Raw genomic sequence first — 18,492 nt, 5'->3', positions numbered from 1 at the left:
AAACACTATGACAGTTTATTAATGGTTACTACCCTGTTAAACACTGTGACAGTTTATTAATGGTTACTACCCTGTTAAACACTGTGACAGTTTATTAATGGTTACTACCCTGTTAAACACTGTGACAGTTTATTAATGGTTACTACCCTGTTAAACACTGTGACAGTTTATTAATGGTTACTACCCTGTTAAACACCGTGACAGTTTATTAATGGTTACTACCCTGTTAAACACTGTGACAGTTTATTAATGGTTACTACCCTGTTAAACACTGTGACAGTTTATTAATGGTTACTACCCTGTTAAACACCGTGACAGTTTATTAATGGTTACTACCCTGTTAAACACCGTGACAGTTTATTAATGGTTACTACCCTGTTAAACACTGTGACAGTTTATTAATGGTTACTACCCTGTTAAACACTGTGACAGTTTATTAATGGTTACTACCCTGTTAAACACTGTGACAGTTTATTAATGGTTACTACCCTGTTAAACACCGTGACAGTTTATTAGTGGTTACTACCCTGTTAAACACCGTGACAGTTTATTAATGGTTACTACCCTGTTAAACACTACCCTGTTAAACACCGTGACAGTTTATTAGTGGTTACTACCCTGTTAAACACTACCCTGTTAAACACCGTGACAGTTTATTAATGGTTACTACCCTGTTAAACACCGTGACAGTTTATTAGTGGTTACTACCCTGTTAAACACTGTGACAGTTTATTAATGGTTACTACCCTGTTAAACACCGTGACAGTTTATTAATGGTTACTACCCTGTTAAACACTATGACAGTTTATTAATGGTTACTACCCTGTTAAACACTGTGACAGTTTATTAATGGTTACTACCCTGTTAAACACTGTGACAGTTTATTAATGGTTACTACCCTGTTAAACACTGTGACAGTTTATTAATGGTTACTACCCTGTTAAACACTGTGACAGTTTATTAATGGTTACTACCCTGTTAAACACTATGACAGTTTATTAGTGGTTACTACCCTGTTAAACACCGTGACAGTTTATTAATGGTTACTACCCTGTTAAACACTATGACAGTTTATTAGTGGTTACTACCCTGTTAAACACTATGACAGTTTATTAGTGGTTACTACCCTGTTAAACACTGTGACAGTTTATTAATGGTTACTACCCTGTTAAACACTATGACAGTTTATTAGTGGTTACTACCCTGTTAAACACTGTGACAGTTTATTAATGGTTACTACCCTGTTAAACACTATGACAGTTTATTAGTGGTTACTACCCTGTTAAACACCGTGACAGTTTATTAATGGTTACTACCCTGTTAAACACTGACAGTTTATTAATGGTTACTACCCTGTTAAACACTGTGACAGTTTATTAATGGTTACTACCCTGTTAAACACTGTGACAGTTTATTAATGGTTACTACCCTGTTAAACACTGACAGTTTATTAATGGTTACTACCCTGTTAAACACCGTGACAGTTTATTAATGGTTACTACTACCCTGTTAAACACCGTGACAGTGTATTAATGGTTACTACCCTGTTAAACACTGTGACAGTTTATTAATGGTTACTACCCTGTTAAACACCGTGACAGTTTATTAATGGTTACTACCCTGTTAAACACAGTGACAGTTTATTAATGGTTACTACCCTGTTAAACACCGTGACAGTTTATTAATGGTTACTACCCTGTTAAACACCGTGACAGTTTATTAATGGTTACTACCCTGTTAAACACCGTGACAGTTTATTAATGGTTACTACCCTGTTAAACACCGTGACAGTTTATTAATGGTTACTACTACCCTGTTAAACACCGTGACAGTTTATTAATGGTTACTACCCTGTTAAACACTGTGACAGTTTATTAATGGTTACTACCCTGTTAAACACCGTGACAGTTTATTAATGGTTACTACCCTGTTAAACACCGTGACAGTTTATTAATGGTTACTACCCTGTTAAACACCGTGACAGTTTATTAATGGTTACTACCCTGTTAAACACCGTGACAGTTTATTAATGGTTACTACCCTGTTAAACACTGTGACAGTTTATTAATGGTTACTACCCTGTTAAACACCGTGACAGTTTATTAATGGTTACTACCCTGTTAAACACCGTGACAGTTTATTAATGGTTACTACCCTGTTAAACACCGTGACAGTTTATTAATGGTTACTACCCTGTTAAACACTGTGACAGTTTATTAATGGTTACTACCCTGTTAAACACCGTGACAGTTTATTAATGGTTACTACCCTGTTAAACACCGTGACAGTTTATTAATGGTTACTACCCTGTTAAACACTGTGACAGTTTATTAATGGTTACTACCCTGTTAAACACCGTGACAGTTTATTAATGGTTACTACCCTGTTAAACACCGTGACAGTTTATTAATGGTTACTACCCTGTTAAACACTGTGACAGTTTATTAATGGTTACTACCCTGTTAAACACCGTGACAGTTTATTAATGGTTACTACCCTGTTAAACACTGTGACAGTTTATTAATGGTTACTACCCTGTTAAACACCGTGACAGTTTAACTGAACAGAAATATATAAATGCAACATGTAAAACCATGTTTCATGACAAGTGTATGAAATCGAGCAGACAGCCTTGCAATCTCCATAGACACACAGTAGAAAGGCCTTACTGAAGAGCTCAGTGACGTTCAACACCGTCATAAGATGCCACCGTTCCAAGAAGTCAGTTGGTCGTATTTTAGCCCAGCTTGAGCTGCCCCGCCGCTAGAGCTGCCCCGCCGCTAGAGCTGCCCAGCTGAGCCGCCGCTAGAGCTGCCCCGCCGCTAGAGCTGCCCCGCCGCTAGAGCTGCCCCGCCGCTAGAGCTGAGCCGCCGCTAGAGCTGAGCCGCCGCTAGAGCTGAGCCGCCGCTAGAGCAGAGCCGCCGCTAGAGCTGCCCCGCCGCTAGAGCTGCCCCGCCGCTAGAGCTGCCCCGCCGCTAGAGCTGAGCCGCCGCTAGAGCAGAGCCGCCCCACAGCTAGAGCTGCCCCGCCGCTAGAGCTGCCCCGCCTCTAGAGCTGCCCCGCCGCTAGAGCTGCCCCCCGCTAGAGCTGCCCCGCCTCTAGAGCTGCCCCGCCGCTAGAGCTGAGCCGCCGCTAGAGCTGAGCCGCCCCACAGCTAGAGCCGCCCCACAGCTAAAGCTGCCCCACCGCTAGAGATGCCCTGGGTAACTATAAATGCTTTTATTGTGAAGAGTAAACGTCTCAGATGTGAGAGTATCGTATGGGAGAGAGGGGGGGTAATGCTATGTGAGAGTATCGTGTGGGAGAGGGGGGTAATGCTATGTGAGGGTATCGTATGGGAGAGGGGGGGTAATGCTATGTGAGAGTATCGTATGGGAGATAGGGGGTAATGCTATGTGAGAGTATCGTGTGGGAGAGAGGGGGCCCCGCCGCTAGAGCTGAGCCGCCGCTAGAGCTGAGCCGCCGCTAGAGCTGAGCCGCCGCTAGAGCTGCCCCGCCGCTAGAGCTGCCCCGCCGCTAGAGCTGCCCCGCCGCTAGAGCTGAGCCGCCCAGCTGCCCTGCCGCTAGAGCTGCCCCGCCGCTAGAGCTGAGGCGCTGCTAGAGCTGCCCCGCTAGAGCTGCCGCCGCTAGAGCTGCCCCGCCGCTAGAGCTGCCCCGCCGCTAGAGCTGAGCCGCCGCTAGAGCTGAGCCGCCGCTAGAGCTGCCCCGCCGCTAGAGCTGCCCCGCCGCTAGAGCTGCCCCGCCGCTAGAGCTGCCCCGCCGCTAGAGCTGCCCCGCCGCTAGAGCTGAGCCGCCCCACAGCTAGAGCCGCCCCACAGCTAAAGCTGCCCCACCGCTAGAGATGCCCTGGGTAACTGTAAATGCTTTTATTGTGAAGAGTAAACGTCTCAGATGTGAGAGTATCGTATGGGAGAGGGGGGTAATGCAATGTGAGAGTATCGTGTGGGAGAGGGGGGTAATGCTATGTATCAGTATCGTATGGGAGAGAGGGGGGTAATGCTATGTATCAGTATCGTATGGGATAGAGGGGGTAATGCTATGTATCAGTATCGTATGGGAGAGAGGGGGGTAATGCTATGTATCAGTATCGTATGGGAGAGAGGGGGGGGGGGTAATGCTATGTATCAGTATCGTATGGGAGAGAGGGGGGTAATGCTATGTATCAGTATCGTATGGGAGAGAGGGGGGTAATGCTATGTATCAGTATCGTATGGGAGAGAGAGGGGGTAATGCTATGTATCAGTATCGTATGGGAGAGAGAGGGGGTAATGCTATGTATCAGTATCGTATGGGAGAGAGAGGGGGGTAATGCTATGTATCAGTATCGTATGGGAGAGAGAGGGGGGGTAATGCTATGTATCAGTATCGTATGGGAGAGAGGGGGGTAATGCTATGTATCAGTATCGTATGGGAGAGAGGGGGTAATGCTATGTATCAGTATCGTATGGGAGCGAGGGGGTAATGCTATGTATCAGTATCGTATGGGAGAGAGAGGGGGTAATGCTATGTATCAGTATCGTATGGGAGAGAGAGGGGGTAATGCTATGTATCAGTATCGTATGGGAGAGAGGGGGTAATGCTATGTATCAGTATCGTATGGGAGAGAGGGGGGTAATGCTATGTATCAGTATCGTATGGGAGAGAGAGGGGGGTAATGCTATGTATCAGTATCGTATGGGAGAGAGGGGGGTAATGCTATGTATCAGTATCGTATGGGAGAGAGGGGGGTAATGCTATGTGAGAGTATCGTATGGGAGAGAGGGGGGTAATGCTATGTATCAGTATCGTATGGGAGAGAGGGGGTAATGCTATGTATCAGTATCGTATGGGAGAGAGGGGGTAATGCTATGTATCAGTATCGTATGGGAGAGAGGGGGTAATGCTATGTATCAGTATCGTATGGGAGAGAGGGGGTAATGCTATGTATCAGTATCGTATGGGAGAGAGGGGGTAATGCTATGTATCAGTATCGTATGGGATAGAGGGGGGTAATGCTATGTATCAGTATCGTATGGGATAGAGGGGGGTAATGCTATGTATCAGTATCGTATGGGATAGAGGGGGGGGTAATGCTATGTATCAGTATCGTATGGGATAGAGGGGGGGTAATGCTATGTATCAGTATCGTATGGGAGAGAGAGGGGGGGTAATGCTATGTATCAGTATCGTATGGGAGAGAGAGGGGGGTAATGCTATGTATCAGTATCGTATGGGAGAGAGAGGGGGGTAATGCTATGTATCAGTATCGTATGGGAGAGAGGGGGGTAATGCTATGTATCAGTATCGTATGGGAGAGAGAGGGGGGTAATGCTATGTATCAGTATCGTATGGGATAGAGGGGGTAATGCTATGTATAAGGGTGTATGGGAGAGAGGGGGTAATGCTATGTATCAGTATTGTATGGGATAGAGGGGGGGTAATGCTATGTATAAGGGGTGTATGGGAGAGAGGGGGGGTAATGCTATGTATCAGTATCGTATGGGAGAGAGGGGGGTAATGCTATGTATCAGTATCGTATGGGATAGAGGGGGGGTGGGGTAATGCTATGTATCAGTATCGTATGGGATAGAGGGGGTAATGCTATGTATAAGGGGTGTATGGGAGAGAGGGGGGGGTAATGCTATGTATCAGTATTGTATGGGATAGAGGGGGTAATGCTATGTATAAGGGGTGTATGGGAGAGAGGGGGGGTAATGCTATGTATCAGTATCGTATGGGATAGAGGGGGGGTAATGCTATGTATAAGGGGTGTATGGGAGAGAGGACATGCACCATTTAACAATCAATTCACACAGTTTATTAGGTACAGCCATGTTTCTGAGACACTGGATCCGGTGCAGCAGGCACTGAGGACCATACCACGCTCAACGTCTCTCAACGTCTCTCGTTCTCCCATCCTGACGTTCAATCAAACAGTAACTGAATGCCTCGATGCCCGTCTGCCTGCTTTCTATAGACTCCCTGTCTGTAGGAGCCATCTATTTTGGTGAACAGGGTGATGTATCTAATAATCTGGCCACTCAGTGTACATCAAACACTGGGGTAGTCCTGAGAGAAAAATATAGTGTGTGTGTGTGTGTGTGTGTGTGTGTGTGTGTGTGTGTGTGTGTGTGTGTGTGTGTGTGTGTGTGTGTGTGTTAGATGTGCAGTGCAGTGTTTGTAATGTGTCTGATGTGCTTCGCTGCTCATATGGAAACATGCAATCATTCTGTCATTACGGGCTTTCAGCCCAGAACACACACACCACACACACACACACACACAAATAAAACCTCACTCTCTTCGCAGAGAGAATGAGGCACCAGTATTTTTCATGACTCAAGAGCTCCACCAAGTGGTGAAATATTAGACTACAGACATTCCAACTGACCGTATGTTGAGTCCAGTAGACTGTCCCAGGTTCTCCCAGGCCTGCAGTTTCTCAGACAGTTTCTGAAGGAGGAGAGGAAGGGACAGGATGACACACCAGGGTGTCGGGATTCAAGGTTTCACATTTACAAATTCAACTACTATGCAGATTGTTTCCAACCCTGAGATTTGTTTGTCGCTAACTAGGGTAGCCGAGTGGTTAGAGCGTTGGACTAGTAACCGGAAGTTTGCGAGTTCAAACCCCCGAGCTGACAAGGTACAAATCTGTCGTTCTGCCCCTGAACAGGCAGTTAACCCACTGTTCCTAGGCCTTCATTGAAAATAAGAATTTGTTCTTAACTGACTTGCCTGGTTAAATAAAGGTAAAATAAAAAAAATACAAATTATTTATCTTTGAAGTTACGTTTCCATTTCAGTTGTGTATCAGAACAGACGGCACACTGCAAATGTTTCTCCTCCAGCCCAGTTTCACATTTAAACAGGTCACACACCTCCTTCTCCAGCTCCACGTTCACCATCTCCTCTTTCATCTTCTCCATGCGTTCTACCTTACGTCTCAAACCCTCAGTTTCCTCCTTCAGCAGGAACACATTCTCCCTCGTCTCCCTGGGATACGGAATGAGGGGAGACAGTGAGAGAGAGGTTTAAGAGACATTAATGATAGTTGTCTTCTTTTACAACCTACAAATAACCTCTTAGCTGTCCTGCTCCATGTGTTCTAGTAGTGTTACCTGAGGTAAACATTCTCCTCTCTTAGCTGTCCTGCTCTATGTGTTCTAGTAGTGTTACCTGAGGTAAACATTCTCCTCTCTTAGCTGTCCTGCTCCATGTATTCTAGTAGTATTACCCGAGGTAAACATTCTCCTCTCTTAGCTGTCCTGCTCCATGTGTTCTAGTAGTGTTAGCTGAGGTAAACATTCTCCTCTCTTAGCTGTCCTGCTCCATGTATTCTAGTAGTGTTACCTGAGGTAAACATTCTCCTCTCTTAGCTGTCCTGCTCCATGTTTTCTAGTAGTGTTACCTGAGGTAAACATTCTCCTCTCTTAGCTGTCCTGCTCCATGTGTTCTAGTAGTGTTACCTGAGGTAAACATTCTCCTCTCTTAGAACAGGGCTCCGGGCAGCCGAGCGGAAATGGAGGAAAACTCGCCTCCCTGCGGACCTGGCATCCTTTCACTCCCTCCTCTCTACATTTTCCTCCTCTGTCTCTGCTGCTAAAGCCACTTTCTACCACTCTAAATTCCAAGCATCTGCCTCTAACCCTAGGAAGCTCTTTGCCACCTTCTCCTCCCTCCTGAATCCACCTCGCCCTCCCCCCCTCCTCCCTCTCTGCAGATGACTTCGTCAACCATTTTGAAAAGAAGGTCGACGACATCCGATCCTCGTTTGCTAAGTCAAACGACACCGCTGGTTCTGCTCACACTGCCCTACCCTGTGCTCTGACCTCTTTCTCCCCTCTCTCTCCAGATGAAATCTCGCGTCTTGTGACGGCCGGCCACCCAACAACCTGCCCGCTTGACCCTATCCCCTCCTCTCTTCTCCAGACCATTTCCGGAGACCTTCTCCCTTACCTCACCTCGCTCATCAACTCATCCCTGACCGCTGGCTACGTCCCTTCCGTCCTCAAGAGAGCGAGAGTTGCACCCCTTCTGAAAAAACCTACACTCGATCCCTCCGATGTCAACAACTACAGACCAGTATCCCTTCTTTCTTTTCTCTCCAAAACTCTTGAACGTGCCGTCCTTGGCCAGCTCTACCGCTATCTCTCTCAGAATGACCTTCTTGATCCAAATCAGTCAGGTTTCAAGACTAGTCATTCAACTGAGACTGCTCTTCTCTGCATCACGGAGGCGCTCAGCACTGCTAAAGCTAACTCTCTCTCCTCTGCTCTCATCCTTCTAGACCTATCGGCTGCCTTCGATACTGTGAACCATCAGATCCTCCTCTCCACCCTCTCCGAGTTGGGCATCTCCGGCGCGGCCCATGCTTGGATTGCGTCCTACCTGACAGGTCGCTCCTACCAGGTGGCGTGGCGAGAATCTGTCTCCTCACCACGCGCTCTCACCACTGGTGTCCCCCAGGGCTCTGTTCTAGGCCCTCTCCTATTCTCGCTATACACCAAGTCACTTGGCTCTGTCATAACCTCACAGGTCTCTCCTATCATTGCTATGCAGACGACACACAATGAATCTTCTCCTTTCCCCCTTCTGATGACCAGGTGGCGAATCGCATCTCTGCATGTCTGGCAGACATATCAGTGTGGATGACGGATCACCACCTCAAGCTGAACCTCGGCAAGACGGAGCTGCTCTTCCTCCCGGGGAAGGACTGCCCGTTCCATGATCTCGCCATCACGGTTGACAACTCCATTGTGTCCTCCTCCCAGAGCGCTAAGAACCTTGGCGTGATCCTGGACAACACCCTGTCGTTCTCAACTAAAATCAAGGCGGTGGCCCGTTCCTGTAGGTTCATGCTCTACAACATCCGCAGAGTACGACCCTGCCTCACACAGGAAGCGGCGCAGGTCCTAATCCAGGCACTTGTCATCTCCCGTCTGGATTACTGCAACTCGCTGTTGGCTGGGCTCCCTGCCTGTGCCATTAAACCCCTACAACTCATCCAGAACGCCGCAGCCCGTCTGGTGTTCAACCTTCCCAAGTTCTCTCACGTCACCCCGCTCCTCCGCTCTCTCCACTGGCTTCCAGTTGAAGCTCGCATCCGCTACAAGACCATGGTGCTTGCCTACGGAGCTGTGAGGGGAACGGCACCTCAGTACCTCCAGGCTCTGATCAGGCCCTACACCCAAACAAGGGCACTGCGTTCATCCACCTCTGGCCTGCTCGCCTCCCTACCACTGAGGAAGTACAGTTCCCGCTCAGCCCAGTCAAAACTGTTCGCTGCTCTGGCCCCCCAATGGTGGAACAAACTCCCTCACGACGCCAGGACAGCGGAGTCAATCACCACCTCCCGGAGACACCTGAAACCCCACCTCTTTAAGGAATACCTAGGATAGGATAAGTAATCCTTCTCACCCCCCCCCCCCAAAAGATTTAGATGCACTATTGTAAAGTGGCTGTTCCACTGGATGTCATAGGTGAATGCACCAATTTGTAAGTCGCTCTGGATAAGAGCGTCTGCTAAATGACTTGAATGTAAATGTAAATGTCTTAGCTGTCCTGCTCCATGTGTTCTAGTAGTGTTACCTGAGGTAAACATTCTCCTCCCTTAGCTGTCGGAGCTCCTTGTCCATATCTGGGACCCTAGCGACCTCTGACCTCATGTTCTTCACTATGACAACATCCTGTTCCTGCAGAGCCAACTTCCTCTCCAACTCCTGGGAGGGGACACACACACAGACACACACCTTTGAGTTGTATTCTCCGCTCATGAAAGAGAGATTTAATGACAACCTGAAAGGTGAACATCGTGTGGAGTTTGAGGTTGCGCGTGAGACTGAAGAGTTAATAGCATCTCTTCATTTGATGGCAGGTCTAGCTCCAACTCTAGTCCAACTAACCTAGCTCCAACTCTAGTCCCAATCTCAACCCCAGTCCTAATCCTAACCTAGCTCCCCAACTCTAGTCCCAATCTCAACCCCAGTCCTAATCCTAACCTAGCTCCCCAACTCTAGTCCCAATCTCAACCCCAGTCCTAATCCTAACCTAGCTCCCCAACTCTAGTCCCAATCTCAACCCCAGTCCTAATCCTAACCTAGCTCCAACTCTAGTCCCAATCTCAACCCCAGTCCTAATCCTAACCTAGCTCCCCAACTCTAGTCCCAATCTCAACCCCAGTCCTAATCCTAACCTAGCTCCCCAACTCTAGTCCCAATCTCAACCCCAGTCCTAATTTGAATTCAGGTACAATCAGTCTCAATCGTCATACATCAGTCAACCTATCAGTCCTAACCTCCTAGTTTTCTAAACCTAGTCCCAATCTGAACTGTATTAATACCAATCTTAATCTAGACATCATTCATTTTAGTCCTACTTTGAACAAAAATAATCCTAGCCTCACCTTAATCTTGAGTTCGTGGTCGGAGCAGGTGGATGATGCTAACTGGAGGGCCTGGCACCGCTGAGACACTTCCTGGTACTTCCTGTAAAGAGGACCAGTCAGGGGGGAGGAAGTGTAGCCTAGTGGTTAGAGCGTTGGGCTAGTAACCGGAAGGTTGCAAGTTCAAATCCCCGAGCTGACAAGGTACAAATCTTTCATTCTGCCCCTGAACAGGCAGTTAACCCACTGTTCCTAGGCTGTCATTGGAAATAAGAATTTGTTCTTAACTGACTTGCCTGGTTAAATAAAGGTAAAATTAAAAAATTGAGGCAGGAACAGTCAGAGGGAAGGGAAACCAGGAAATACCAAACAGAAGAAAGGAAATCCAGGCAGGACCAATCAGAAGAAACAAAATCCAGACAGGACCAATCAGAAGAAAGGAAATCCAGGAAGTAGTGTGTGTTACCTGTGTTGTAGCTCCACTTGTTCCTGTAGTCCCTGGTTCTCCAGTGTCTGGTTAGAGATGGTGCTGTCCCGCGTCTGGACCTGCTGCTTCAGGTCCCGGATCTCATCCTTTAAACCGCTCACCGTCTACAGGGACAAATAACACCTAGTGTAGTAATCAACCTCATCCTTTAAACCGCTCACTGTCTACAGGGACAAATAACACCTAGTGTAGTAATCAACCTCATCCTTTAAACCGCTCACCGTCTACAGGGACAAATAACACCTAGTGTAGTCATCAAACTCATCCTTTAAACCGCTCACCGTCTACAGGGACAAATAACACCTAGTGTAGTCATCAACCTCATCCTTTAAACCGCTCACTGTCTACAGGGACAAATAACACCTAGTGTAGTAATCAACCTCATCCTCAACCTCATCCTTTAAACCGCTCACCGTCTACAGGGACAAATAACACCTAGTGTAGTCATCAAACTCATCCTTTAAACCGCTCACCGTCTACAGGGACAAATAACACCTAGTGTAGTCATCAACCTCATCCTCAACCTCATCCTTTAAACCGCTCACCGTCTACAGGGACAAATAACACCTAGTGTAGTCATCAACCTCATCCTTTAAACCGCTCACCGTCTACAGGGACAAATAACACCAAGTGTAGTAATCAACCTCATCCTCAACCTCATCCTTTAAACCGATCGCTGTCTACAGGGACAAATAACACACAGTGTAGTCATCATCCTCAACCTCATCCTTTAAACCGCTCGCCGTCTACAGGGACAAATAACACCAAGTGTAGTAATCAACCTCATCCTCAACCTCATCCTTTAAACCGATCGCTGTCTACAGGGACAAATAACACATAGTGTAGTCATCAACCTCATCCTTTAAACCGCTCGCCGTCTACAGGGACAAATAACACATAGTGTAGTCATCATCCTCAATCTCATCCTTTAAACCGCTCGCCGTCGACAGGGACAAATAACACACAGTGTAGTCATCAACCTCATCCTCAACCTCATCCTTTAAACCGCTCGCCGTCTACAGGGACAAATAACACATAGTGTAGTAATCAATCTCATCCTTTAAACCGCTCACCGTCTACAGGGACAAATAACACACAGTGTAGTCATCAACCTCATCCTCAACCTCATCCTTTAAACCGCTCACCGTCTACAGGGACAAATAACACACAGTGTAGTAATCAACCTCATCCTTTAAACCGCTCGCTGTCTACAGGGACAAATAACACCTAGTGTAGTCATCAACCTCATCCTTTAAACCGCTCACCGTCTACAGGGACAAATAACACACAGTGTAGTCATCAACCTCATCCTTTAAACCGCTCGCTGTCTACAGGGACAAATAACACCTAGTGTAGTAATCAACCTCATCCTTTAAACCGCTCGCTGTCTACAGGGACAAATAACACCTAGTGTAGTCATCAACCTCATCCTTTAAACCGCTCACCGTCTACAGGGACAAATAACACACAGTGTAGTCATCAACCTCATCCTTTAAACCGCTCGCTGTCTACAGGGACAAATAACACAGTGTAGTCATCATCCTCAACCTCATCATTTAAACCGCTCACCGTCTACAGGGACAAATAACACACAGTGTAGTCATCAACCTCATCCTCAACCTCATCCTTTAAACCGCTCGCTGTCTACAGGGACAAATAACACAGTGTAGTCATCATCCTCAATCTCATCCTTTAAACCGCTCGCCGTCGACAGGGACAAATAACACACAGTGTAGTAATCAACCTCATCCTCAATCTCATCCTTTAAACCGCTCACCGTCTACAGGGACAAATAACACACAGTGTAGTAATCAACCTCATCCTCAACCTCATCCTTTAAACCGCTCGCCGTCGACAGGGACAAATAACACACAGTGTAGTAATCAACCTCATCCTCAACCTCAACCTTTAAACCGCTCACCGTCTACAGGGACAAATAACACAGTGTAGTAATCAACCTCATCCTCAACCTCATCATCAACCTCATCCTTTAAACCGCTCGCCGTCGACAGGGACAAATAACACACAGTGTAGTAATCAACCTCATCCTCAACCTCATCCTCAACCTCATCCTTTAAACCGCTCACCGTCTACAGGGACAAATAACACAGTGTAGTAATCAACCTCATCCTCAACCTCATCCTCAACCTCATCCTTTAAACCGCTCGCTGTCTACAGGGACAAATAACACACAGTGTAGTCATCAACCTCATCCTCATCCTTTAAACCGCTCGCCGTCTGCAGGGACAAATAACACACAGTGTAGTCATCAACCTCAACCTCATCCTCAACCTCATCCTTTAAACCGCTCGCCGTCTACAGGGACAAATAACACATAGTGTAGTAATCAACCTCATCCTCTAAACCGCTCACCGTCTACAGGGACAAATAACACCTAGTGTAGTAATCAACCTCATCCTCATCCTTTAAACCGCTCGCTGTCTACAGGGACAAATAACACACAGTGTAGTCATCAACCTCATCCTCATCCTTTAAACCGCTCGCCGTCTGCAGGGACAAATAACACACAGTGTAGTCATCAACCTCAACCTCATCCTCAACCTCATCCTTTAAACCGCTCGCCGTCTACAGGGACAAATAACACATAGTGTAGTAATCAACCTCATCCTCTAAACCGCTCACCGTCTACAGGGACAAATAACACCTAGTGTAGTAATCAACCTCATCCTCATCCTTTAAACCGCTCGCTGTCTACAGGGACAAATAACACATAGTGTAGTCATCAACCTCATCCTCAATCTCATCCTTTAAACCGCTCGCCGTCTACAGGGACAAATAACACCAAGTGTAGTAATCAACCTCATCCTCAACCTCATCCTTTAAACCGCTCACCGTCTACAGGGACAAATAACACACAGTGTAGTCATCAACCTCATCCTCAATCTCATCCTTTAAACCGCTCGCCGTCTACAGGGACAAATAACACACAGTGTAGTCATCAACCTCATCCTCAACCTCATCCTTTAAACCGCTCGCCGTCTACAGGGACAAATAACACGTAGTGTAGTCATCATCCTCAATCTCATCCTTTAAACCGCTCGCCGTCGACAGGGACAAATAACACACAGTGTAGTCATCATCCTCAATCTCATCCTTTAAACCGCTCGCCGTCTGCAGGGACAAATAACACATAGTGTAGTCATCAACCTCATCCTCAACCTCATCCTTTAAACCGCTCACCGTCTACAGGGACAAATAACACACAGTGTAGTCATCATCCTCAATCTCATCCTTTAAACCGCTCACCGTTTAGAACATCCAATAGTCAAAGGTCTATGAAATACAGATGGTAGAGAGAGAAATAGTCGACATGTCATAATTCCTATAATAACTACAACCTAAAACTTCTTACCTGGGAACATTGAAGAACTGGGAATATTGAAGAACTGGGAATATTGAAGACCCATGTTAAAAGGAACCACCAGCTTTCATATGTTCTCATGTTCTGAGCAAGGAACTTAAACGTTAGCTTTCTTACATGGCACATATTGCACTTTTACTTTATTCTCCAACAGTTTGTTTTTGCATTATTTAAACCAAATTAAACATGTTTCATTATTTTTTAAATATTTTTTTTATTTGACCTTTATTTATCTAGGCAAGTCAGTTAAGAACAAATTCTTATTTTCAATGACGGCCTCGGAACTGCCTGTTCAGGGGCAGAACGAAAGATTTGTACCTTGTCAACTCGGGGGTTTGAACTTGCAACCTTCCGGTTACTAGTCCAACGCTCTAACCACTAGGCTACCCTGCCGCCCCATGCGTTGAAAAATCATCATCAGTCGACCCCTAGTGGAGACACATCTAGTTGTGGAGTGATTTGATGGTATAATCTGATCTGTTACAGGTGTACCTGGTTAGAGGAGTGATTTTATGGTATAATCTGATCTGTTACAGGTGTACCTGGTTCGAGGAGTGATTTTATGGTATAATCTGATCTGTTACAGGTGTACCTGGTTAGAGGAGTGATTTTATGGTATAATCTGATCTCTGATACAGGTGTACCTGGTTAGAGGAGTGATTTTATGGTATAATCTGATCTCTGTTACAGGTGTACCTGGTTAGGAGTGATTTTATGGTATAATCTGATCTCTGTTACAGGTGTACCTGGTTAGAGGAGTGATTTTATGGTATAATCTGATCTCTGTTACAGGTGTACCTGGTTAGAGGAATGATTTCATGGTATAATCTGATCTCTGTTACAGGTGTACCTGGTTAGAGGTGTTGAGCCATCCATCCCTCTCCTCCACCCTCCTGTTGAGAGACTCCAGGGTCCGATGTAGAGCACGGTTTGCCTCTGCCTTTTCCGATAGGCTCTGGCTAGACTCCGCCTCCCTCTCTTCCAGGCGTCTGATTCGTCCCAGCAGGTCCTGGTTACGGTCCACCTCACGCTGGAACAATTAGAACGTGGGCCATAGAAGTCAGAACACAGAATTCAGAACACAGAATTTAGAACACAGAATATGAATACACAGAATATGAATACACAGAATACTCCAGGTGTGTGTGTGTGTGTTACCTCCAGGTGTGTGTGTGTGTGTGTGTGTGTGTGTACCTCCAGGTGTGTGCGTGTGTGTGTGTGTGTGTGTGTGTGTGTTACCTCCAGGTGTGTGTGTGTTACCTCCAGGTGTGTGTGTGTGTGTGTTACCTCCAGGTGTGTGTGTTACATACCTCAAAGTCCCTAGCGCTCAGCGTAGCGTTCTTCTCCAGTTCGATGCGTGCTCTCTTGTGACTGATCTCCATCTGTCTCTTCTCCTGGTCCATCTGGATCAGCTGGGTCTTAGACTGAACCTTCTCTGCTGCCTCCAGCAACTACAGAGACACACGGGTCACTTCCTGTGTCTTACATACACAGGTTTCAGACTGAACCTTCTCTCTGCAGTCTCTGGTCATTCACAACAACACAATGTGTCACAGTCCCACCACCTCTGTCCTCTAAATACTGGTTCTGTATGTACTGGTTCTGTAGGACGTGGCTCTGTGTGTCTGTCCTACTCCACCCACCTGTAATCTCTGCAGGTACTGTTTCTGTAGGACGTGGCTCTATGTGTCTGTCCTACTCCACCCACCTGTAATCTCTGCAGGTACTGGTTCTGTAGGACGTGGCTCTATGTGTCTGTCCTACTCCACCCACCTGTAATCTCTGCAGGTACTGGTTCTGTAGGACGTGGCTCTATGTGTCTGTCCTACTCCACCCACCTGTAATCTCTGCAGGTACTGGTTCTGTAGGACGTGGGTCTGTGTGTATCTGTCCTACTCCACCCACCTGTAATCTCTGCAGGTACTGGTTCTGTAGGACGTGGGTCTGTGTGTATCTGTCCTACTCCACCCACCTGTAATCTCTGCAGGTACTGGTTCTGTAGGACGTGGCTCTGTGTGTGTCTGTCCTACTCCACCCACCTGTAACCTCTGCAGGTACTGGTTCTGTAGGACGTGGCTCTGCACCGGGGCGGGTTCTCCCTGGTTCCGAGACATGTCCGGAAGAGAGATGAAACTCTTAAAGGACTTCAGAGTGGAGAACACCGTCGTGTCATCCTCAATGTCCATGGTGGTCAACTGTTTACAAGGTTGCTGTCGCTTCTATAAGAGAGAGAGACCAATATTTACAGGAGCTACATACAATGTCCATGGGGTCAACTGTTTACAAGGTTGCTGTCGCTTCTATAAGAGAGAGAGACCAATATTTACAGGAGCTACATACAATGTCCACGGGGTCAACTGTTTACAAGGTTGCTGTAGCTTCTATAAGAGAGAGAGAGCAACATTTACAGGAGCTACATACAATGTCCATGGGGTCAACTGTTTACAAGGTTGCTGTAGCTTCTATAAGAGAGAGAGAGCAACATTTACAGGAGCTACATACAATGTCCATGGGGTCAACTGTTTACAAGGTTGCTGTAGCTTCTATAAGAGAGAGAGAGCTACGATGTCCATGGTGAACTGTTTACAAGGTTGCTGTAGCTTCTATAAGAGAGAGAGCAACATTTACAGGAGCTACATACAATGTCCATGGGGTCAACTGTTTACAAGGTTGCTGTAGCTTCTATAAGAGAGAGAGAGCAACATTTACAGGAGCTATATACAATGTCCATGGTGGTCAACTGTTTACAAGGTTGATGTAGCCTCTATAAGAGAGAGAGCAACATTTACAGGAGCTACATACAATGTCCATGGTGGTCAACTGTTTATTTTTTTACAAGCTTACTGCGCTAGAACAGAGAGGGTAATTAGCTGGAAACATTTTCAGTAGCTTCATATTCCTATGTGACATAGGAGGCTATGTCCATGGTCAACGAGCATTTTGGGGCGACTATCTCTGGTGGGCAAGAAGATGCATGTTAGCTAGCTCCAGAGTGGCGCAGCAGTTTAAGGCACTGCATCTCAGTACTACAGGCGTCACTACAGACCCTGGTTCGATGGCAGGCTGTATCATAATTGGCCCAACGTCTTCCGGGTTAGGGTTCAGTTAAATAAAGAAATAAAAAGCTAGCGTCGGATGCACAACTCGTACTGCTGATCCGACACATGCGCAAAGCTAGTCTGGGGTTAAATAAAAAGAAAAAGTGTTCGAAAGTCGCGACATGATGTTTGAAAAGCGCATACAAGAGAAAAAAGTTGGTCGGTACTTTAGTGACTTTGCACAATTGGAAAGATGAAGCCGCATGTAACGCCAATGACCACTACTAACGTGAACGAGTAACCAACTAGCCATGCTAACCTGCTACCAGTGTTGCCTAATAACTATGGATTTACTCGGTTATTTTAAGGATGGACGAGTCACACGTCGTAGTTGATGAACATGAATAATGTCATCACAACAACTTCTCTATGATAGTTAACGTTGGTTACCTAGACGTCTCGAATCCCCTAGTTAGCTAACGTTAGCTAGCAAGCTCAATCGGAAAATTGTCGACACATGTTGATCGGCAAATAATCCGACTATTAAATCATATGGACACGTTATAGAATTTATTATACAGTTTGATCAGATCTTACCTTGGAACTTGATGTTTAAAAAGTTGACTAGTTAGGTAGTTATAGATAGTAACAACAGCTAGCTAGCATAACTTCGAACTCCCTCCTTTCCTTAGAACAAGATCTGTGCTGTTATCGCGAGATTACCTGCTGCGTTCTAAAAAGAGAGTCAAGGCTGCGCTCGATGCGCATATCGAGCAATTCACTAAATACTTCCGAGTAAGATCTTTATATCGTTATACCATTTGGTTTGGAAGTGATTTTTATGTAAACTGAAATGCATTCCACCTCATGAAGCTGGTTGAGAGAATGCCAAAGAGTGTTTAAAGCTGTCCTCAAGGCAAAGGGTAGCTCCTTTGAAAAATCTCAAATATATTTTGATTCGTTTCACACTTTTCTGGTTACTACATGTGTTATTTCATAGTTTTGATGTTTCTGTTATTCTACAATGTAGAAAATAGTACAAATAAAGTGGTGTATAATACTGTGTATAAGATAGAAGGGAGCACCAGGCACTCACGGCTCTGTATAATACTGTATATAAGATAGAAGGGAGCACCAGGCACTCACGGCTCTGTATAATACTGTATATAAGATAGAAGGGAGCACCAGGCACTCACGGCTCTGTATAATACTGTATATAAGA

General features: G+C 46.1%; 1 protein-coding gene across 1 annotated transcript in view; it reads right to left on the bottom strand.

The window, feature by feature from the left end:
- The window catches only part of mad1l1 (mitotic arrest deficient 1 like 1), a 90,449-nt gene extending 72,449 nt beyond the window's left edge, over positions 1-18,000 (bottom strand). Inside the window, exons 1-9 of the mRNA XM_052511180.1 lie at positions 17,868-18,000; positions 16,272-16,451; positions 15,543-15,683; positions 15,083-15,262; positions 10,830-10,954; positions 10,385-10,466; positions 9,571-9,701; positions 6,861-6,975; positions 6,371-6,432 (exon numbers count right to left, since the gene is read on the bottom strand). Of these exons, the coding sequence (XP_052367140.1) occupies positions 6,371-6,432; positions 6,861-6,975; positions 9,571-9,701; positions 10,385-10,466; positions 10,830-10,954; positions 15,083-15,262; positions 15,543-15,683; positions 16,272-16,418 (983 nt within the window). The 5' untranslated portion in view covers positions 16,419-16,451; positions 17,868-18,000. The remainder of the gene's footprint in view (positions 1-6,370; positions 6,433-6,860; positions 6,976-9,570; positions 9,702-10,384; positions 10,467-10,829; positions 10,955-15,082; positions 15,263-15,542; positions 15,684-16,271; positions 16,452-17,867) is intronic.
- Positions 18,001-18,492: the final 492 nt, after the last annotated feature.

Source organism: Oncorhynchus keta, unplaced genomic scaffold (genome assembly GCF_023373465.1).
Source record: "Oncorhynchus keta strain PuntledgeMale-10-30-2019 unplaced genomic scaffold, Oket_V2 Un_contig_6399_pilon_pilon, whole genome shotgun sequence".
NCBI classification, from domain to species: Eukaryota; Metazoa; Chordata; class Actinopteri; order Salmoniformes; family Salmonidae; genus Oncorhynchus; species Oncorhynchus keta.
Note: the sequence above shows the minus strand (reverse complement) of the source record. Positions and strands in the feature narration are given on the sequence as shown.